The sequence below is a fragment of the Biomphalaria glabrata genome, chromosome 8 (assembly GCF_947242115.1).
Source record: "Biomphalaria glabrata chromosome 8, xgBioGlab47.1, whole genome shotgun sequence".
Taxonomy (NCBI): domain Eukaryota; kingdom Metazoa; phylum Mollusca; class Gastropoda; family Planorbidae; genus Biomphalaria; species Biomphalaria glabrata.
In genome coordinates, this window is record NC_074718.1 from 9,592,303 (window position 1) to 9,615,632 (window position 23,330).

The 23,330-nt window shown below is 34.6% G+C and overlaps 1 protein-coding gene across 2 annotated transcripts in view; it reads right to left on the bottom strand.

Annotated features, from left to right (window-relative positions):
* Positions 1–23,330, bottom strand: part of LOC106074331 (phospholipid-transporting ATPase ABCA3-like) — a 42,772-nt gene that overhangs the window by 4,465 nt on the left and 14,977 nt on the right. For both annotated transcript variants that reach the window (XM_056037964.1, XM_056037963.1), the window contains exons 12-24: positions 22,121–22,370; positions 20,423–20,526; positions 14,513–14,847; positions 13,094–13,261; positions 12,258–12,473; positions 9,673–9,961; positions 7,490–7,714; positions 6,548–6,719; positions 5,771–5,901; positions 4,949–5,163; positions 4,500–4,687; positions 2,103–2,273; positions 119–323 (exon numbers count right to left, since the gene is read on the bottom strand). In XM_056037964.1, the coding sequence (XP_055893939.1) occupies positions 119–323; positions 2,103–2,273; positions 4,500–4,687; positions 4,949–5,163; positions 5,771–5,901; positions 6,548–6,719; positions 7,490–7,714; positions 9,673–9,961; positions 12,258–12,473; positions 13,094–13,261; positions 14,513–14,847; positions 20,423–20,526; positions 22,121–22,370 (2,669 nt within the window). The remainder of the gene's footprint in view (positions 1–118; positions 324–2,102; positions 2,274–4,499; positions 4,688–4,948; positions 5,164–5,770; positions 5,902–6,547; positions 6,720–7,489; positions 7,715–9,672; positions 9,962–12,257; positions 12,474–13,093; positions 13,262–14,512; positions 14,848–20,422; positions 20,527–22,120; positions 22,371–23,330) is intronic.

Genomic DNA, 23,330 nt, shown 5'->3' on the forward strand with positions numbered 1-23,330 from the left:
CAAGACAGTTTGGCATTAGTGAAATGAATTATCAGAACAAAACATCTTGTACTCCATCATCTTCTGGTCTCCTCTACTACATTAATTTTGCTGCTGCTAATATCCTTAATAAACTTACTGTTGTGTCTGGGACTAAACTTTGAATATACTCCACCACTGGATCTGTTGGAGCCTGGGGCCCTTCAGGGAGGTGGCCCATCTTGATGATCAGAGTGTAGCCTTGCCCAAACTTGCTTTTGAGATGCTGCGGGCTGCCAATACAGGTGAAGCGGCCTCTCAACATGATGGCCAACCTGGTGCACAAGGCATCACACTCCTCCATGCTGAGCCACAAAGAACACAACAGAAGCAATAATTCTAAAAGCATGCATGAATTCCACTTTAAAGAGAATCACAGAGTCAACATCTAAATAACACTTTCAATGATTCTTTGTTTAAAGTGTATTATATGATATCCAGGAGACACAGTGTCTGAGCGGTAAAGGGCATGGCTGCCGAACCGAGGTTCCAGGTTTGAATCCTGTTGAAAACTTTTTAAAATTTTTAATTCCAGGATCTTTGTGTGCCCCTGAGTCCACCCAGCTCTAATAGATACCTAACTTTAGTTGGGGAAAGTTAAGGCATGTGCTGGCCCCATGACACCCTCATTAGCTGTAGGCCACAGAAACAGATGACCTTTACATCATCTGCTCTATAGATTAATATGATATCCAAGATTAACACGAAGGACAGGGTAAAACAAGGTTCAGAAGATGCACACTCTACTGTAACACCACACACAAGAGGATAGAGTAAAACCTTACATAAATAGATGTCAGCTGTAGGGAAGATACAGCCCTAGTCCACACTGTGTAGAGAGAAGTGATAACAAGTCAAATGAAGGACAACAAATAAATAAAGATCTTAGCCGACAGAGATAAACAAGCCAAATGGAAAAAAAAAGGTTTCTCTAGCAGCCAGGCAGGGGCCACTTTTAAGTGTGAAATAGGGAGCTATAGCCTTAAAAAGAAGTGCTGTAATAGATTAGCCAAAGTCAAATCAAGATGGCTAACAAGTATATATTCAATACATAAGTGTATTAATAAGAAAACAGCCAAGACTATCTAATGAAAGTAAGGATTCATAGTATTCTTTTTGTTTCATGCAAATAGAATTTAAAAATAACTTTACATTGTAAGTATAACATGCTAAAACCTACTATTTTGTATCAATATATTAAATTAAAAAAATGTTTATATTTTTCATCCTGATAAGTTTACTCTAAGTCACCTTATTAGTTATTCTATAATTTTGTGATGTGTAATGAGAAACTAATTCAGTAACAACTGAAAGAAAAGATTTAAAAAACAAAGCATAATGTTTAAATTTCAATACAACAATTTAATTCTAAAAAAAAAGTTTTCCTTTCAGACCTTGCGATCAATGGGGCAGATTATGTTAAGGCCATCTGTTTCCATGGCCAACAGTTAATGGGTAGGGTGTCATATGTGGCCAGCACAACAACCAACCGCAGTTACTTTCCAATGAAAGTCAGTGTTACAGCTTGCAATCATATCTATATTTCAATAGCTCTCTAGAAACTACCATAGTTTCTCCCTAGGTGTCCCTGGGTTCAGCTGTAATTACATCAAACACTTAACAACTTGATCAAAACACAGAAACTTTATAAAACTTCATGACACATATCACACGCTCATCTCTCTTTTTTCTGAAAACTAACACACTTCTAGTCATTCGCAAATATGTTCCAACTAACATATATCTGTAAAAATAGATTATACACACACTCATCATCCGAGTCAGGTACCCATTAGAGTTGGTTGGACTCAGGGGCGCCCTAACAACCCTAAAATTCAAAATGCCAGTCTTCACCAAGTTTCGCACACAGGACTCAGGTTCGGAAGCCAAGCGCTTAGCAACTCTGCCACCGCGCCCCCATTTGATTCCAAAGCCCTCACTAAATCTATTTATTGACTTGTAATGACTTTTGTCAACATGTTCTAATAAACTACATTTACAATAAACTCAAAGTGAAATGACTAAACTAGATGCATTAATATTCTAATTCTTTAAGTACATTTTCTTAAAACCTCAAGTTTCACCTGTGGGATGAAAAAATAATGGTTCGACCACAGGCACGTATTTTTGACAAAATATTCCACATCTGCCGCCTGGCTTTAGGGTCCATTCCAGTTGAAGGCTCATCCAGAAGTATGCAAGGTGGATCACCCACTAGAGCCATTGCCAGGCTTAGCTTTCTCTTATTGCCACCACTGAGGGAAATAGTACAACAAAACTCAGGAATATCAAAAATTCAAAAAAGCACAAAATATTTTCCCTTTATATTTCATAGTAAAGAAATATAATTGTAATAAAACATTATAATTTTTTTATTTCCATTTTCAATGCATTTTGAACCGTAACTGTTAAACCTGTACACCAGTGATGGGAAAAACTATGGCCTGCGGGCCAAATCCCACCAAGTAAATGATTCAATAATAATTACACTAAGACTTTTAAGTTGTTTTTTTTTAATTCAAAATAGAAGTATTATTGTTACTTTTTGTTTATAATACTGATAACCCTGAGGAACAATCAGGAGCTTGTGGCATATAGTGCTAAAACCTGGCAGAACCTGGGATGATACTGATCCTAAATTGTATCAGATACTCGTTGTTCCTTTGAACACATCAGCTGCGTGGGGAAGAAGGGGAGGAATGGCTGTGTTGATAACATTGTTCTGACCATAAATAATGTTCAGGCTTCCATCTCAACCATTATCTATAAGAAGGTCAACACAAAAAACAGTGGATGTGTCACAGTTTTATTATATTATTTTTGCTGTATTTTTTAAAATGATATCGACTGTCAGAATCTTATCTTATCTTATCTTATATAATACAGACATTACTTCAAAAAAGAAGATGATTACGTCCTACGCGTCATGCATATTAACCAATGACTTAAATTCTGCCAAGTCACTGGTTTTCCTGGCTAGCTCAGGCAACCCATTCCATGCTCTAATAGCACTAGGGAAGAAGGAGTATTTGTACAAATTTGTCCTAGCATATGGGACGAGGAATGTGCCTTTATCTTTGTGTCTTTCAGAGTATTTTATTAAATTTTGTTTTTGTATTTGAAGATTATGGTTCAGTGTTTTATGTATGATTGCTACTTTACTTTTGAGCCTTCTGTCCTGAAGGCTTTCTAAATTTAGTGATTTTACTAAAGGTGCTACTCTAGTCAAATGTGAATATTCGTTTGTTATGAATCTCACTGCTCTATTTTGTGTCTGTTCCAGTTTCTTAATGTTTTCTTGAGTTGAGGGGTCCCAAACGGAGGATGCATATTCTATTATTGGCCTAACCAAGGTTAAATAACATTTTAGTTTTATGTTCTTATTTGATTTATAGAAATTTCTTTTAATAAATCCTAATGCTTTGTTTGATTTTTTTGTAGTTTCATCAATATGTGGATTCCATGATAGTTTTTCATTTATTATAACACCTAGGTATTTTGCGTTTTTAGTCTGTGTTACTGGTTTGCCATGAATAAGATAAGTGGAATTAATTTGTTTTAGTTTTTTTGTTACTCTTAACAACTGACATTTTTCTGGGTGGAAAGACATGCTCCAATTTGATTCCCATTTCTGTAATTCATCTAATTCTCTTTGTAAAATATCTGTGTCTTGTGTTGTTTTTATTGTTCTATATATTATGCAATCGTCTGCAAATAATCTGACTTTTGTTCCTGAACTAATGCAATTTGGTAAATCATTTATGTAAATTAAAAATAGTAGTGGACCCAAGACTGTTCCTTGAGGTACACCTGAGTTTACTGTTATCGGTGTTGATTTAGAGCCATTTATTATTACAGTTTGTTCTCTCCCTATCAGAAAATCTTTAATCCACTGATGCAGTGGACCATTAATGCCGAAATATTTTAATTTTTTAAGCAAACTATGGTGGTGAACTTTGTCAAAAGCCTTAGAAAAATCTAGTAAGATAGCATCTATTTGTTCACTATTATCTAAACCTTTTGAAAAATCATCAATTAGTCCTATTAGTTGTGTTTCACATGATCTATATTTCCTAAAGCCATGTTGGTATGGTGTGAGGACATTATGTTTGTCTAAGTGGTTTATGATGTTGCTACATATTATGTGTTCTAGGATTTTACATGTGATGCTGGTAAGTGATACTGGTCTGTAGTTTCCTGGGTCAGATTTTTCTCCTTTTTTTAAATAGGGGGGTGACATTAGCTTCTTTCCAGTCCTTTGATACTCTGCCCTGGTTAAGTGAAGCCTGAAAGAGTATTTTGAACACTGGGGCTAGCTCATTGCTTAGTTCTTTGAGTAATCTGGCTGGAATACCATCAGAATGGTTATTTTTTAGTTTTTAGCCCACTCCTAAAAAAAGTTTTTAAAAGTTTTCCCACCAATGATTCAGACATTTGCATTAGGGGATCACATTATAAAGTTTGATGAATTCGATTCCTACCTGTATGTCCCACACATGTTGTCTGCATGTGGTTTTAGAAGGACTACATCAATGAGGTTTTCCACCACAGTATGAATGTTTTTCTCTGGGATACCTCGGAGCCGGGCGTACATGATTAGTGTGTCTCTGGCACTTAGCTCTTCAATGTGAGCATCAAACTGAGGGCAGTAGCCTAATAATGATTGAACCTAATTGTGGAGATAATAGAAAATATCAGGCTATGACAATAGCCAACATTGAATCTTGTGTAAGAATAATAGGGGGCTTCTTATTTATTATAGACTAGGCAGTTGCCTATCAATGCCTGTGCCTTAACATAGAGTTAATATGAGCTTCAATCAATATTTGGTCAAATTTTTATTCAAAATATTAAATTAACAGAAAAAAAACAACCTAGCCCTGATCTAAATAAATAATTATTTAATTTTTAGATTTTTATCACTACTTACTGTGCGGAGGTCTGTGCGGACATCAAAACCTTTTACATAGGCATCTCCTCCTGTGACAGCTGTCTCCCCTGTCAGCATTCTGAAAATTGTAGTCTTGCCTGCCCCACTCTGCCCAAGAAGTCCGAAACATTCCTTCTCAGGCACTCCAACTGTGATGTGGTCAACTGCATTGAAGTCTGCATACCTCTTATGTACTTCTACCAGTATCACAGGAACTAAAACAAAATAGAAATTTTACTATCATGATGGTTAGCAAAGCAGTTTTTAAATAAATCAATACATTCTTTTTTCTTTGACTTCTTTGCTAGTTGTGTCAGTGGCATGGATAGGGATTTGGGATCCGGATCTCTTTAGGGGCCCCTGCATTTTGACATAGGACATTATGACATAATGGTGTAATATTTAATGTAATAACAAAATTTTGGAAACTCATTGGAAACTTACTGTCATCTGGAGGGGGGGGATTTTTTCTTCAAATTAGGACCCCCTCCCCGCACCCTAGCTACCCACTGAGTAGTATACAACCTTTAGTTTAAAACAGGGGTTCAGGTATTGACCATATTCATAAAGACCCTTTTGAGAAGACTGAATGGGATGATCATTAAACTGTGTCTTAGTAGCCTTGGTAATGATTTTTTTGAGAATGTGCATATTAAAAAAAAAGGATTTAACAAAAAAAAGTCATATTTCTGTGTCAGTAGACTAATTCAAAGTAAAATTTTTAAAGATATCCAGGTGATGGATGTAAATCTCTGTATTATGGTCCACTGCTTAAAGAAATGTGTATTGTTTTCCAAAGGAACTACCATTGGGACAACTTACATTGCTGTGAAAGTTTTTCAATGGGTGATGAAAGGATCAGATTTCTTTCTGCCACAACATCATCTTCCTCATCTGCCAGGTCAGGACTTTCTGTTGGGTTACCTTTGGGATGTTTCTTGCACATCATGAAACTAAAGCACACAAGAATATTCCATATTGCTGTATTATAAGAACATTTACAGCTTTAATACAATTCTAAGACTCAATTTGATGCACAAAAAATAGGGCGTAAAGGAGGTTTTAGTTAATGCAATATTGACTGCACTGTCTTATTGTTCAAACACTCTTAATTCTAGGCATAGTTATAAACTGCTCTTGTCTTCTTCAGAGAGCAAAATTCACAATGAGTGAAAGAATCCAAAGAGGTACCAGCTTGCCAGACAACAGGTTTCAACATACCAAGGTAATGAACATCTAGTGTTTGAACATTGCGATGAAGTATATAGAGGCCTACTCAAAACATTTTCAGGTCAGAATGCATTCCAATTTATTTTCAACAGTTGCAGCTTACTTATGTTGTGCTATCATTAGTTTTTCTTTAACAAATATCATGACCTTAATTCAGTGATTATCTTTTTTTAAATATAAATAAAACCACACTCAATCACACACACGGCAGATGAATTGTAATGCTCTAAACTGATTCAATTTTAGTGATAAATTTAAGCTACATTCAATCATACATCCGATGAACTGTTCTAATCTAAACTGACTAAATTTTAGTGATAAAGTTACAGTCAATCAAACATCCGATGAGCTGTTCTGTTCTAAACTTACTAAATTTTAGTGATAAAGCCACACTCTATGACAAACACAGCTATACAGCCTAAGAAACCTTGTACAATCATGAACACAAGGTAAATGCCAATGCCTCTATCATGATCAAAAGCTAGTGGGGTCTCTGTCCATGGGAAACACTTGCCGTCTGGATTCAATGAGTAGCACAAATCTACAATGAAATCAATAAAAAAAAACAACTGTTTAGTCTTTTATTTTTAACTCAACAAAACAAATATCCACTGAGTTTTTTTTTTTATATATTACTCAGTCTAAGAGAGTAGGTCTGAACCTTTTTCATAGCTATAAGTAGGTGTCTTTTAGATATAAATATGTGCCTATTAAATACAAATATGCGTCCTGTGTCCTTTAGATATTAAAATATTGTGTTACATAATAAGATGATAAAAAGTAGTTTTATCCACTGGACTACTGGGGAGTTGGTAGGGAAGCTCAGTTTATATGTTATGTTTATATGTAACTTCAAGTTTCTGTAACATGATCATTTGTATAGATGATTACCTCATATCCCTGCCAGCCTGCAAAAGGTTTTGGTCTACAACATAATAAGCTTCAGTTCCTATCAAACTTTACAAGTCAAATACTGTTCAATTAGATCAAAGGATTTGATGCATTTTAAACTATAAGTACAAACTATGGAATCCACCCAGCTCTAATCGTTACCTGACCTTAGTTGGGAAAAGTGAAGGCGGTTGGTCGCTGTGCTGGCCACATGACACCCTCCAAAACTGTGGGCCACAGAAACAGATGACCTCTACATCATCTGCCCTATAGATTGCAAGGGGAACTTTAACTTTTTATGGACATAAACTTAACAAATGTCTACACCTCCTGAATAAAAAAAAAAAAGGCCAACTCATTGAATATACTAACAATGAACTGCACTAGTTCACAACTATATCAAACACTGTGCCACAATACCGGGATGTTTGATACAGCACAGAGATGGTATTCCCAGCATGCAGTCCTCTTGGTATGGCTCGCACTCCATCTCTGCCTTGAAGTTCTTTAAGATGAAGCTGAAACACTGGGACAGGTTGAAACAAGGGAAGAACACAGTGAAGACAAACTTTAAGGCCTTGCCAATGTGATTGTTGTCAGACCTGGGCTTGCCAAACTCAAACACTATCACATCACTGAACAGAACTGAGGAGAAGCAAAATAGATATATATATATATAAAAAAAACAAAGCTTGTCTATGGGGAAAAAAACTCTGCTTCTGCTATATCTCTTAATAATTTAGTAGTTATTGCCCTTATTTGATATGAAACAAAATAAGTAATAACCAATAATTAATTGCCCAATTAGTTAGGTTGTTTTTAAATTCATGTTTTGTTAGGTATAATAAATAATTATTAAAACCTTCAAATCGATATGAGAATGGGCATGGGAGAAATAAAGTCTTACATTATCTAAGACGACAAAACACTACTTATTTAGCCAAATCTGTGAATACTGAAGGATTAATTTCCCTTGTTGGTATCAAACAAATTAATTATATACCAGTAATTAATTGATTAATTTGTTAATTTTTTCTATTGATTCATGTCTTGTCTATGCCAATGAATAATTGTGTAAAGTTTTAACTTGATCCGAGAATGGGTGTGGAAGAAATAACATGTACACACTTTTTACAAACAAAAGTGAGTTGATATAAGCTTTGTAATAAGAAAATACAGAGGTAGCTAAATTTGCTAGAAATACACTTAAATATTAAATAACAGTTGTCAGACTTAAGAGAAAACCTAAAAGCAAAGTTCCACCATACATTATTATTGTCATCTTTCGGACACCAATGTAAAGGTTTCCAGTTTCTGTAGCGCAACAAATAATACAGTATGAAAAAGCCAGCTCAAGACCCAAGAATCTTTAAAAAAGGAAATTAAAGTTAAATACCATTTCTGAACCCTGCAATCTATTGGGACAGATGTAAAGCTCAACTTTTTCTTTGGATGTCAGTTAATGAGGGGATTAGGTGGCCATCACTTTGAACAACAGCGTTTACTTCCCAAATGTAGGTCAGTGACCTTGGGGGAATGAGGGGATTCAAGGGGATCCTAAGTTTCCATACTTCAAAACCTTTAGTCTTCACTAAGATTTGAACTTGAGACACCTCAGTTTGGAAGCCAAGTATGTTACTACTCAGCCAGCATGCCCACTTCAAGTACGTTTAGAGTGACCCATTGAAGATTAGGTTATTTCTAATTGAATGAAAGGTTCTCTATAACAAATTCTTGCCAGTAGTGTTCTAACTCAAAGCTTGTCAGTTCAGGTTTAAGCAATCAAAGAGTTTCCCTCTTAACTTGACAATAAGTTCAATATGAACCTCCTTTACCTGACAATAAGTTCAATATGAACCTCCTTTACCTGACAATGAGTTCAATATGAACCTCCTTTACCTGACAATGAGTTCAATATGAACCTCCTTTACCTGACAATGAGTTCAATATGAACCTCCTTTACCTGACAATGAGTTCAATATGAACCTCCTTTACTTGACAATGAGTTCAATATGAACCTCCTTTACCTGACAATGAGTTCAATATGAACCTCCTTTACCTGACAATGAGTTCAATATGAACCTCCTTTACCTGACAATGAGTTCAATATGAACCTCCTTTACCTGACAATGAGTTCAATATGAACCTCCTTTACCTGACAATGAGTTCAATATGAACCTCCTTTACCTGACAATGAGTTCAATATGAACCTCCTTTACCTGACAATGAGTTCAATATGAACCTCCTTTACCTGACAATGAGTTCAATATGAACCTCCTTTACCTGACAATGAGTTCAATATGAACCTCCTTTACCTGACAATAAGTTCAATATGAACCTCTTTTACTTGACAATAAGTTCAATATGAACCTCTTTTACTTGACAATAACTTCAATATGAACCTCCTTTACTTGACAATAAGTTCAATATGAACCTCTTTTACCTGACAATAAGTTCAATATGAACCTCCCTTACCTGATAATAAGTTCAATATGAGCCTCCTTTACCTGACAATAAGTTCAATATGAGCCTCCTTTACCTGACAATAAGTTCAATATGAGCCTCCGTTACCTGACAATAACTTCAATGTAAGCCTCCCTTACCTGACAATAAGTTCAAAATGAGAACTCCAGCCAGCCCTGAAGACGGAGCCTCAAAACAGAACTGGAGTGCATAGATGATAGGCAGTATGGCCCAGATGAAGGCGCAGATGACAATGATGACCAGAATCCAGTTGATCCCATAGAAGAAGGCTTGCTGGTCAAACAAGAAGAAGATGATAAACAAGAAGATGGTGGGTATGATGAAGCTGAGGGCATCCCACAGGAAGGTGGGGAACCAATACATGAACATGCTGACACCAAAGATGGCCTGCATGTGTTTCACTCCAGACTGAAAACACATCAAAACAAGTCACATGATTATTTGCTAGTAAAAAAATGTTTACAACTAAAACATATTATATAAAAAGGTTACAAAGAGAGTTTGTGTGGAAACACAAACTCAAAATGCCCCCCCCCCCCCCCCCCCCCCCCCCCCCGAAGTGATCCACCCAGGCAGGTAAAAAGGCAGGTTTCAATATTTTCAGAAAGAACATCCGAATGAAATTCTATCAAAGACAAATGATAGAGAAGAATGGAGAAAGAAGGTTGACAGATCTTGTGTGTTGCCCCAGCGGATAGGTGAAAGTGAATTAGAAGTTAGATGTTAACAGGGCCTAACCGATGTCTTATAATAAATATCTAATTGATCTAATTATTCAAAGCCTCAAGAAAAAAAAAATTTGCTTGAAAAAAAAAATAGTTCCATTAGTTAAGTGTAGTGTAGTCGGTTTGTGGCCTTCTAGCTGAAAAATTACTTATTAATTGTTGTTTTAAATTACGTCCAACTTATATGCATACTAAATAGGTTTTTTCTCTTTAAAAAAAAACACAACATTTTTGTGTGTAAATGTAGTAGTTAGTATGAGAGAACTTACATAACTTAGCAATACAAATGTAAAAAAAAATTTTTTTTGACAAAAAATCAAAAAACATTTGCATTAATGTGTAAAAAATAGTTAAGTGTATTATATAAACAGTGGCACAATACAGTTCACACGATAATATGAAAAACTACTTATTAATTGTTGTTTTAAATTATGTCCAACGTAAATGCATACTAAATAAATTTTTTTCTCTTTAAAGAAAAAGAAAACTTTTTTTTGTGTGTAAGTGTAGCAGTAAGTATGACAGAACAAACATATCTTAGCAACACAAATGTAATAAAAAAAAATTTTTGACTAGAAATTTAAAGCCATTTGCATAAATATGTTAAAAATATGGTTAATTTTTTCTTCCCTTCTAAAGAGCCTTTCGTGTTTATTACTATTAACAGTGAAGTTGTAAAAGTGGTGTATTTTAATGAAAAAACTACTTGCACAAGTTATTTTAAAAAATTGGATTTTTCGCTTTCAAAGAAGAAAAAAGTAGCCGTTGCATCAGAACTTTGAATGGTCTAAAATATTATGATGTTGAGTTTTCACTATCTTTTCTAGTTTATGAGATCTAAACGGGACGGACGGACAGACATTCTACACAAAACTAATAGCGTCTTTTCCCCTTTCGGGGGCTGCTAAAAACCATAGGAATTTTTTTGTTTGTTTTACATGTTTCAGATGTTCTTTCAGTTTTGAAGATAATGAAATCTTTGCCCAAACCTCCCACAGGAGAAAGGGGGATGGCAGCTGGCAGGTTTCGACCCAGGACCACCAAATGACAGTCCAAAGCACAGACCAGACAATCAGGCGGCCATGCCATATTATAAGTAAAACAACAATCTCTATGAGATCTAGGAGTCAGATGAGCACCTGTTTTGTAGTTACCAACCAGTGAAATCTGCCGATGTGGAGTATCACCAGAGAATGCTGACCATGCCCTCCAAAACTGCTCTCTTTACCAAAAGGCCAGTATAAGACACTGGCCCCAAAACACCCCAATAGAAAGAAAACTATATGGAGAGCTCCCTGATTTGGAAACCACAGAGCAGTTCATCTCATATATTGGTTTAGTCATCTGAACGTTCTAACATAAAAATGAGAATGAGGAAGAAGAAGTAGTCACCTGAGATGCCCAAAAGCAGCCGAAGTGACTTTTTAAGAACTGACTTTTTAAGAACTAACTTTGTATAAATCTTTATGTGATGGCTGCCTGGGCAAGTGCTCAAGACTGTGGTCATAACGGTCCTGGGATCAAAAAATGTCCACTGCAGAAGATTTGGGTCAGAACATAAATCTTCATTTGTGAAGGAACATCCAAAACATAGGCCCACAAGTAAAAGAATAATGCTCAAAGCCTCATTAGATATATTCTTGAAAGGAGCTATTAAGAACTTAAGTAAAGTTCCACTTTCAGACCTTGTGGTCTATAGCGCAGATGATGTAGAGGTCAGCTGGTTCTGCTGCCTACAGTTAACGAGGGTGTCATGTGGCCAGCACAACATCCTACCGCCTTTACTTTTCTCCAACTAATGTCATGTACCCATTAGAGCTGGGTGGACTCAGAGGCGCCCGAAGATCCCGAAATTAAAAATCCCAGTCTTCACCAGGATTTGAACCCCAGACCGGATCCCGGTTTGGAAGCCAAGGGCTTTACCGCTCAGCCACTGCGCCTCATTAAGAAGTTAATCACAAATAAAACAAGTGACTTACCTCCCTTTCTCTTAGTATGAAGTGAACTACACAGGCAGAGTACATGGCCATTCCTATCCCAGCAAACATTCCTGCAAAGAACCCTGACCGGAAGCTTTCAAACATGGCGTATTCCAGTTCTGATTCCCCTTTGAATGGTATGGGCAGTATACCCACTGTGATGTTATATGTTTTGTCTAGTAAAACATGGACCATGGTCTTAATCACCAGGTCAACCTAGAGGGGAAAAAAATCTTTTGTTAACAATACTGTTTATGTATAAGAGGGATGGCAGAGGTAGAGCGTGAATCTACTAGCCCAAACATTTTATGATGGAATCTTGGCTTGCGGTCAAGACTACAGCTGTGATATTGAGATTGTTCTAGCCTCTGCTAACTATAAAATGTTTTTCTTCTAGAAGTGAGTCAACATGATTATGGAATAGATTTATAGTTCAGTTGCATTTCTGTTGTTTGAGACATGGCGACCACTATTTTTTTAATCTTTTTCTAAGCAGATTTCTGGAGTGATAGTACTCTCAGATGCTCTGTGCATAAAGCCTTTCACATTAACAAAATAATCTAAAAATATTTTCAGTAAATGTTCTTAAAAGCATAACAATTTTAAAGTATACATTTAGATCATACTATGCAATGCAATGCATTTAAATTTGTTTTCTAATTTATGCCTACTCAGGACTGCTATTATTAATAGCACCAAGACTTTCTTTATCTGCTGATCACAACACTTGATCACAACACTCATGTTATATTTATTTATTCAATTCAGTTGTCGACTTCTTTAAAACTATTCATTAAAACTAGATTATCATTGCATTAGAATCTATGGTTACTCACTGAAACGAACAAAGAATGATAAGGTTGACCGTTGAACAGAGCTACCGGAGTAATGGTCTTTAGAGTCGCATCATAACTGAAGTTGACCCCAACCACAAACTCTTTCTCAAAGTTGACTGGACCAATGTCGTAAACATTTTTCAAGAGGAAGTTATCTAATGTAGTGTCCTAAACAAACAAAAGGCAGGTTAATAACTAAAATGCTGTTTGGTGATAACGAAGGGCAAAAATGTATCCTCATTAGGATTGAAAGAATGTTAAGCCCATACCATGAAACTGATGATTTCTCTTTATAAAACAAAGATAATCCTATATCCAATCAATCTCAAACTCTAATTATTCTTTATTTGCAGAACTCAATCAATCTCAAACTCTATTCTTTATTTACAGAACTCTTTTATCATCAATTTAGCTTGTATACAGCTACCACCAACAATTGTTCAAACATTCATTACAAATATAAATATAATGTTAAATATCTATTACAAATATGAAGATAAATATCTATTACAAATATAAAGATAAATATCTATTACAAATATAAAGATAAATATCTATTACAAATATAAAGATAAATATCTATTACAAATATAAAGATAAATATCTATTACAAATATAAAGATAAATATCTATTACAAATACAAAGATAAATATCTATTACAAATATAAAGATAAATATCTATTACAAATACAAAGATAAATATCTATTACGAATATAAAGATAAATATCTATTAGGAATATAAAGATAAATATCTATTAGGAATATAAAGAAATGTATTTATTACAAATATAAAGATAAATATCTATTACAAATATAAAGATAAATATCTATTACAAATATAAAGATAAATATCTATTACAAATACAAAGATAAATATCTATTAGGAATATAAAGAAATGTATTTATTACAAATATAAAGATAAATATCTATTACAAATATAAAGATAAATATCTATTACAAATATAAAGATAAATATCTATTACAAATACAAAGATAAATATCTATTAGGAATATAAAGATAAATATCTATTACAAATATAAAGATAAATATCTATTACAAATACAAAGATAAATATCTATTACAAATACAAAGATAAATATCTATTAGGAATATAAAGAAATATATTTATTACAAATATAAAGATAAATATCTATTACAAATACAAAGATAAATATCTATTACAAATACAAAGATAAATATCTATTAGGAATATAAAGAAATATATTTATTACAAATATAAAGATAAATATCTATTACAAATATAAAGATAAATATCTATCACCAAATCTCTATGAAAACCTACTATCCATGCACTTTGTGCACATCTACTGACATCTGAATATCTCTATTCAGACTTCCCCTTTTTCTACATTAACACCAATGACCAGACATCCTAATCTCAATGTAATACTTACCTTCAATTCTGTCAAATCAATCACCTTGGCATTCCCCAGCATGCTTTTGTACACTTGAATCAGCTTCCTTGAAGCATTGTCGTACACTATGGGTACAGACGTGTCCCCGTACATGCTCAGGTTAAACATCAAAAGGGGGTCGTCCTTCCTGTTCACACTGATGATGGAGTAGTCAAACAGTATGTACAGAAGAAACATGCTGGACGGGAGACAGTAGGAGACGAGCGTGGTCAGCCAGTGCTTCTTAGACACAATGTAGCGCTTGGCGATCAAAGCTGTCAACTGGTTCATCTTCAGGCTGAGACCTTTTATCAGCTGAAACCCAGAATTGAATTCTGAAAAGAATTTAAAAAAGAAATCTACTAGCTTTACTTTTGTGTTTTAATAAAAACTAAGGGATATCTTTATAGGTTATTAAGAAAGATCCCTACCACTCATTTGAATTCAGCTATTAATTTTTAGAGCTATGTAAATCCCTGGGCAAATACAGTAGATCATAAACTAAGCAGAGAAGACAAAACTTATTAGGTTTTGAGAGAACAAACTTATCTATTCATTAATGCTTCAGGAATGATGTCTGCTCATCTTGTAACCAATGACCAGTTTCAGGCTGTCTTGGATCTCTAGGGAAGTTTTATTTCAAATAAATTGCATTCTAGCCTAAACCTAATGCAGGATGATGACTTGCAGGGCTTAGACTTCCCACAATCCATTGTGGCAGTCTAAAGCGCACACCACATCATTCAATATAGTGCAATTCATTTTTTTTTTTTTACAAATTACATTAAATTTATGTTCCTTTGTAGAGAAATGAATTCTCTTCAAAATGAAAATGTTTGATTTAAATTTACTTTCATACTGAGTTTTTTTTCTTTATGGTGTCTTTCATGTTTATGATTTTTTTTCAGAAAAAAATGTCATTACATAATTAATTTATTACCAAACCAAAGTAAACATTTATATCAAACTTTCAATGACATAAAATTAAATTTCATTAAATTATCTTTCTAAGCTAAGTCGTTCATCTAATGACCTTCAAATTCTAGCACTGGAGACCATTAATGCCTTCAAGCCCAGTGCTATTTTTGCATATACTGATGGGTCAGCATTGATGGATTCTGGAGGAGCAGGCTATGGAGCCTACATCGACTTTCTTGACTCTTACTGAGTAAAAATCTTTGCACCATGTGGTAGTGTTTGCTGTTTTGATGCGGAGACAATGGCAGTGTGTGAAGCCTTAAAGGTCATTGAATCTCAATTCGGCGAGGAACATTTGAGGGCAACACTGACTGAAAATCTGTACTACAGGCTTTGCAAAGCCCTGGACCATGGCCACCCAATATCGACACTGTTATCATGGCCTCACACAACATAAAGCAGTGCTATGACACCCCTGTAATAATGCAGTGGGTACCGAGTTACATAGGTGTGATTGGCAACACTATTGCAGACTCCTTGGCCCACCAGGGAGGGCAAATTTCACCAACTGAATAGGCTGTAAGTTTTCATCATGCCCTGGCTATAATTCAAAAAACAGAAATGGAAAAGTGGTTTGAGTGCTGGGACAAGTCCCAAAAAGCCCGTGGAGTCTGGGAGCGCATGAGGCGCAATGACCGCACTTCCCGGTGGTAGACGCTGTCCAGGCCTGAGCAGGCTATTATAGAACAGTGCAGGACAGGCCACTGTCCTGTTGGCTCATTTTTCTCACAGCTATGGCCAAATTTTGATTCACGGTGCCCCCGCTGCGGGGAAGAATAGGAAACCGTGCCTCATATTCTGTTTGACTGCCCCAGACTTAATGATCTCCGCTTCGCCAGGTCTGGGAAACCAAAAATTCTCGACCTGTATGGTGACGTGTACGCACTACGCAAGACAGAAGGGTTTCTGTCCAGGGCTTTTGCAAGAGAGGATTTAGGCCTCTCAAGCCCTCACTCAAATGGAGTTTGATGATGATGATGATGATCTTTCTATTGATATATAATAATCACTATTTCACTAAAAAATAAATAAATAAATACAATATTTTAAAAGTAATATAAGCAGAAATAAAATTTCAGGATTCTTAGAAGAATTGTAGAGAGCTAAAGCACACACAACATCATTCAATATAGTGCAATTCAGTTTGAACTTTTAAGCTCTTTTGAACTCAATAAGCTCTCTTATACATAGCTTTTATAGAAATAGAGCTCACTTCTTTATAAATATGATCACAAATTTTGAGCACATTACTTGTTGGGCAGGGTACAGCTGCAGTAAAATAATATTTTTAACTTTCACACCAATAAGGTATAGAATATTAAGAGCTCTCCAGCAAAAAAAAATATTTTGTTTTTACATCAGTAGTATGCAAAATTTATAGTACATCTTGATGACATTGAAGCCAACAAAGGTGATCTCTACATGTGTGATTCAGCTCAATGCATAGGCTACAAATAAAAAATCTATGTTCTAAGGCTTGAGTTTTTTTTTTTAACTTATTATTGTCTTCTGCTAACAAAATGAATATATTCACTTGATAAACAAGATTACAAAGAGAGTTTGTGTTACACAAACTCAGAGGCGGCCCCCGTCGAAGTCGGATCCCTGTCGGATCTGCATATTCGCAAATAATATTCAAGAGGTGATTTAATTTTGATGTAAAATGTTTTACACGTTTCGGATGTTCCTTCAGAGTTGAAGATAATTACTTCCTAGTCCAAACCTCCCGCAGGACGACGGGGGATGGGAGCGGGCAGGGTTTGAACCCTGGGCCATCCATAAATCTGAACGACAGTCCAGCGCGCAAACCGCACGACCAGGCAGCCATCTGATGGTCAAAAGTAATAATGTTTCAAAGATTCATTTGCCGTAAATTTAAATTTAATAAAAAAAATAGTAGATTAGTTTTAGTATATTAAAACATTACAATATTGATCAAAACGTTTGGAAATGAAAATCTACACTTTTTTTTTACACTTTAAGTTTAGAAATTGAAATTCTACATCTTAATCTAGTCTATTTTAGTCTAAACTAGATCTAGAAATTCTAGATCTAGACTCTAAAATAATTTTAATTAGAATATAAATCCAGATCTAGATATACTGTAATAAAAATCTAGATCTAGTTTAAAAAATCTAGATTAGATCTAAATCAAGATATCATTCCTTTTTTAAACGCGAGTCACATAACGAGGCTTAATAAACATTACTATACCGAGTTCTTTTTTCATTTCATTTGAAGAATTAATTCCATATAACGTCAGAGGGAAAAAAAAAACACTACGTCACACGGCCTAGCTAGACTAAAAATCGCCTTCATCTATAAGAGCCATTTATCGAGTGTTCATAGACTTTGGTGCACCGAGTGCGTTCTTTAAGCATTTCATTTAAAGAATTCATTCCATATGACGTCAAAGGAAAAAAAAACACTACGTCACACGGCCTAGCTAGAATAAAAATCGCCTTCATCATAATGAGCCTTTTATCGAGTGTTCATAGACATTGGTGCACCGAGTGCGTTCTTTTAGCATTTCATTTAAAGAATTCATTCCATATGACGTCAAAGGAAAAAAAAAACACTACGTCACAAGGCCTAGCTAGACTAAAAATCACCTTTATCAACACGAGCCATTTCTCGAGTGTTCATAGACATTGGTGCACCGAGTGCGTTCTTTTAGCATTTCATTTAAAGAATTCATTCCATGTGACGTCAAAGGAAAAAAAACACTACGTCACACGGCTTAGTTAGACTAAAATATGTTTTCATTAATACAATCAATTTTTTCGAGGGTTAATAGACATTGGTGCACCGAGTGCTTTCTTTTAACATTACATTTAAAGAGTCCATTCATATGACGTCAAAGAAAAAAAATTCCATTACCTCACAATAGGCTAGTACCGGTACCATAAAAAAAATGTCTTTATTTACACGAGATATTTAACGAGGGTTCATAGACATTGGTGCACTGAGTTCTAATAGATATTATTTAAAAAGGATCAAAGCCACATTATTTTTGCGTTTTGTCTGTCAGTCGGTCTGTCCGTTATCTTGATATAAAAAAAACAACTAAAAGTTATTAAAAATTGATTAACCTTTATTTTACGTTTCAAAACATCGCAATAATTTTTAGGTATGAACACAATTGAAAAGTTTATATAATAGATTGTTCCGGATGTTTGTATAAATAGTAAAAGAAAAAGAGAATTTCAGATAAATGTAATACCGTTAATTAAATTTTTTGGATGGTCTCGTATAAAAATTAGATGTACTACAGCCACGTGGAGAGATTTTCATACCTTACTTTGGTGTTTGGATTCTGTTTTCCTTAAAAATCGGAACATAATATTAACGATAATTAGATTTTTTAATGTTTTAGGTAGAAAGTTAAATGTACTGTAAGAGAGTAGTGAGTTAAAATATTTTTCATAAAAATCCGTAAAAACATTATTTCGTAAATGAGAAGATTATTTGTGTATTAATTAGAAGAGGGAGTTCAAACAATTATTTGGCGTTAGTAGATTTTTAAATAAATTCGGAAATTTCTGGCGACGATTTGTAAAAAACAAAATCCGGAACTTTCTTTATCGATTACAAAACTTCTATGTTATGTTTTACAAGAAAATTAAATGTCTAAAAAGTAATTTTCAGTAATCAATTCTAGGAAATTACTTTTTTTAAAAGCCTTATGCGATTTCAAACAATCATTAGGCATAATTCATGTTTTATAAAACAATATCCGGAACATTTTTACACTTAATGAAATATAAGTCAGTATAGAGATTATGATTTAGCATTAATATGCTATTTACATAAAAAACGGAACAACATATTATTGATAATGTGTTTTTGCAACGTTTAAGCATGGAAATTGAATGTAATATAAGTTAGAAGAGCAAACAAACATTTGTTGGCGTTGATTAGTTTTGCACAAAAAAATCCGGAACAATCAATTTTAGATACTTAAAACTATTGAGATGTTATGGGAGGAACATTAAAGGGTAAATCAGATTTTCAATAGCTTTTAGAGTTCTAGTTTTTTAAATCTAATCGTGACGGACAGACCGACCAACAGACAAAACGCACAAAAATAAGCTTCTTTTATTCGGATGGGGGCACTAAACAAAAAATAAATAAAATCTGATTTTTAAAAAAAGTTTAAGGAATTGGTTTAGCACCTGATCATGTTGCGACGTTACGCTACTGCACGAAAATCGCTGCATAAAAAGTCCATTTAAAAAAATGTGCGTGATATTTACATACAAAGTGCATTATTAGCCTTTATAAACAAACAGAAATGTTTTCTTTTAATTTTAGCAGCTAGTTGACCAGAAAAAACGTCTTTAACTATTATTTGTATTTGTTGTAAACATTTCCTGTACATTTTAAAAATATATTTGACTTAGTGATACTGAAAATACACAAAAATTGTCCATCTTTGTTAGCATTTGTAACATTGCCTCCCTTACATTTACGTAATTGTTTTAGAATTGGTGTATTTTTATGAAAAAATCGCTTGCATAATTAATTTTATAAATTAAACGGTTTGCTTTTAGAAAACCAAAAGTAGCCGTTGCACCTAAACTTTTCAAGCCGGATTTAATGATGAAATAATATTTTTCATATCTCTTCTAGTTTTCGAGATCTGAGTGTGACAGACGGACAGACGGACAGACGGACATTTTGCACAAACCTAATAGCGGCTTTTTCCCCTTACGGGGGCCGCTAATAAAAGGTTCTCCAGAAGATTCAATTTCATGCTAAAGTAATTTCTGATTGGCAAAAGTTTATGCAGTTAATATGGTTTTATACTTTGCAATTACAATTAGAAAATTATGGCTCAAATACATGGAAAAATTTAATGTACTTAGACTGAAATACTATGGATCTCTAGGGAAGTTTTATTCCAAACAAATTCACATAAGAAGACAATACCTAATAAATTGACATCCTCATCCACAGATTTAAAAGATGTAGTTTTGCTGATAGATCTGGTCACAGAGGTCGATTCTATACTATGTTTGTTGTCTTCTTCTGACCTGTTGTAGCACAAAATAAGTTGTCTAGTTATGAAGATTTTTGAGTAACATCTCTAAAACCTTGACCTCGAGTCTTTCTCAGACTTAGGAACTACTAATTTTTTGTATGTTAAGCCCAATGTTCAAGTTGGATTTCAGTGGATATGTTTTTTTTCCTGTTTCACATCTTTTCATTAATAATTTTGTAAATCTAAGAATATTCAGGGAAGATAAATCATTGATCACAAAAACAGACAAGAACTCTTTGATTCTTCCATAGCAATCACATCTTTGAATAAAATTCAACTTTCTTATGTTAACTACACATGACATGTTAAAGATAAACTGTCGTAGGCTATAAGAATTTATTTCATATGCTATCTTTAGAGTTTGGTTTGCTATCGTTAGATTGAATTGTTATGCATAATATGAAAAAGTGTTTGAGATGAGCCATTGTCATTCTACGACTGAAGTAAGCCAACAAATGAATAATAAACTATTGTAAAATGAATTTCCTCAGGAAAATTGAGAATAATATTATTTAAAATGTGTTTCAAATTCTCTGGTGTTATCAAGATTGAAATTCATTAAAATAGAAAGACAATTCATTGTAGTCCACTAAGATTGTCCACTGATAATTTTTCTGATGATATGGCAGGTCAGCAGCAGTATCGCCATTTGAAAGGTAATCAAAATCTTCAGGGTCATGAAGATGTCTGTGTGGTCAGTTTTCACCTCACCTTTGGCTGATATCACAGCAGGGAATAAACTACTTTTAGTAAACTTCCACAGTTGCTTGGTTTCCAAATTATTTTTTTCATATTTTGCTCTTTACTTTTATTTAAAATTAGGGGAATAGGTATAAAAAAAAGTTAAAAGGTATCCCTTTCAGACCTTGCGATCTATAGGGCAGATCTGTTTTTTAGTAAATAAGGGTGTCGTGTGGCCAGCACAACAACTTTACTTTCCTCAACTAATGTCAGGTAACCATTAGAGTAGGGGAGGTCACAAAGTTAGAAAATCCCAGACTTCACCCAGATTCAAACTCCTGACCCCTAGGTTTGGAAGACAAGCGCTTTACCGATCAGCGACTTTGCTCCAATGGGATTATGGCGCTGTAATTTTTATCATTATTTTATTAAAAATACAAACGTAGCTCCTTCAAACAAAAACAAAAGCATTTAACATATTTATGACAAAAAACTTAGCCTTCTCGCATACACTCCACTTGATCCTAGGTCACTAAGTCAGAATTCTCTTTCCAAGGTAAAAAAAATATACAACTCATGGACGAAACGGTCAACCATCTACTTTCCCCAACAGGTACACATTAGACTCAGGGTCAATCTTAAAGTTCTGAAATTCAAAATCACAGTTTTCACTGAGATTTGAGCCCAGGACCCCTGGTTTGGAAGCCAAGTGCTTAACCACTCAGCCACCTTGCCTCTCCTTGAAGATATTAAGCTCAAGGAAAATTGTATTCCACACTGTGTTTCTCCAGTGTCCTACTTAGAGGCATTTCCTAACCCACACATCACAGTACTTTGAGAGACAAAAATTGCAATTGATAGTGCGAATAACACAACACAAATATTCTCCCATACAGTGACCTCACTTTAAGAAAACCTCCTCCATTGTTGTCGCACTTGTTCCGAAGCTAATGATATGCAAAAGCTTCTTGCTGGCGTTGAGCTCCCTGAAGAGAAGAGGGAAGGTAGATGTGTCTGACTCCGGCAGTAAGTATGTGATTTCCATGTTGATAATGGACTCTATCTGGGTGAAGGGGACAAACTCTTTGATGAAGCGGGTCAAGGTCTCGATGTTACAGGTATTCTCCTTTATAATCACAAGATGATATCCTGTCCCTGTGAAGCATGCAGGATCAAAGGTTAGAATCATGTCATTAAGACAGGTTTAGGTTATTAGTGCAAAGGACAAAAGAACAGCACTAGCAGAAGAAAAGGGCCAGAGAAAAGAGCAAGGCATTTGTATTCACCAGAGCATATATAGGTGTTTGGGTTAGTTTCTGACATTCCTTCAGGATAGTAGATTATTGCATGTTGTCCATACCTCTGGCAGGAAGGCAGGGTATTACATTGGAAAGATTTTGTAGTCTGGACAATTGTGACGACTGTTTAAAGCACAAAATGCTTGAGCTGACAGCCACCACTGTTTGAAGTAGTGCCATTTTAAGCCTGTAGTAGAGCACCAATATCTTTGAGAGCTTTTTATACAACATCCAGGTTTCAAAGAGTTGTGAGAACTTCTGCCTAGTACACATTGAGTTTTTGTCAAGTGATTTAACAGAGGTTTTGCAAAGGGAAAAGATCATCTCTCAAGACATAAAATGCCACAAGACACAGATAGAATCAAGAGAGGTTTTAACCAAATCTCATTTATCACCAACCAACCTAGGGATGGCTGAGGGTTGTTTGGTTTATGCGCTGAAACTGTCGTTTGGGTTTGGATTATGAAGTAAATTATCTTTAACTCTGAAGGAACATCTGAAGTGTAAACCATTTTACAAACACCTTGTGATTAACCTGATTAACATTGATGCATCATTACATACTAAGCTCTAATTTTGTATTGTATTGAACTATCAAGGTAAAAGAAAAGTAACTTTTAATTGTGCCACTTCCTAAGGGGGATCTTTTCTATTCTCCACCAAAGCAAATAGGAAGATTAAAAGAAAAAATTTTTTTAGTAACAATGACATGAAAAAAAAAGGTGAAAATAAATGCTATGATATTTGAGATGAGAGTGTATCAGAGAAAGAGCAGAAGTCAGAGACAAGGGATTGGAAAAAGAACAATAAGATAAGA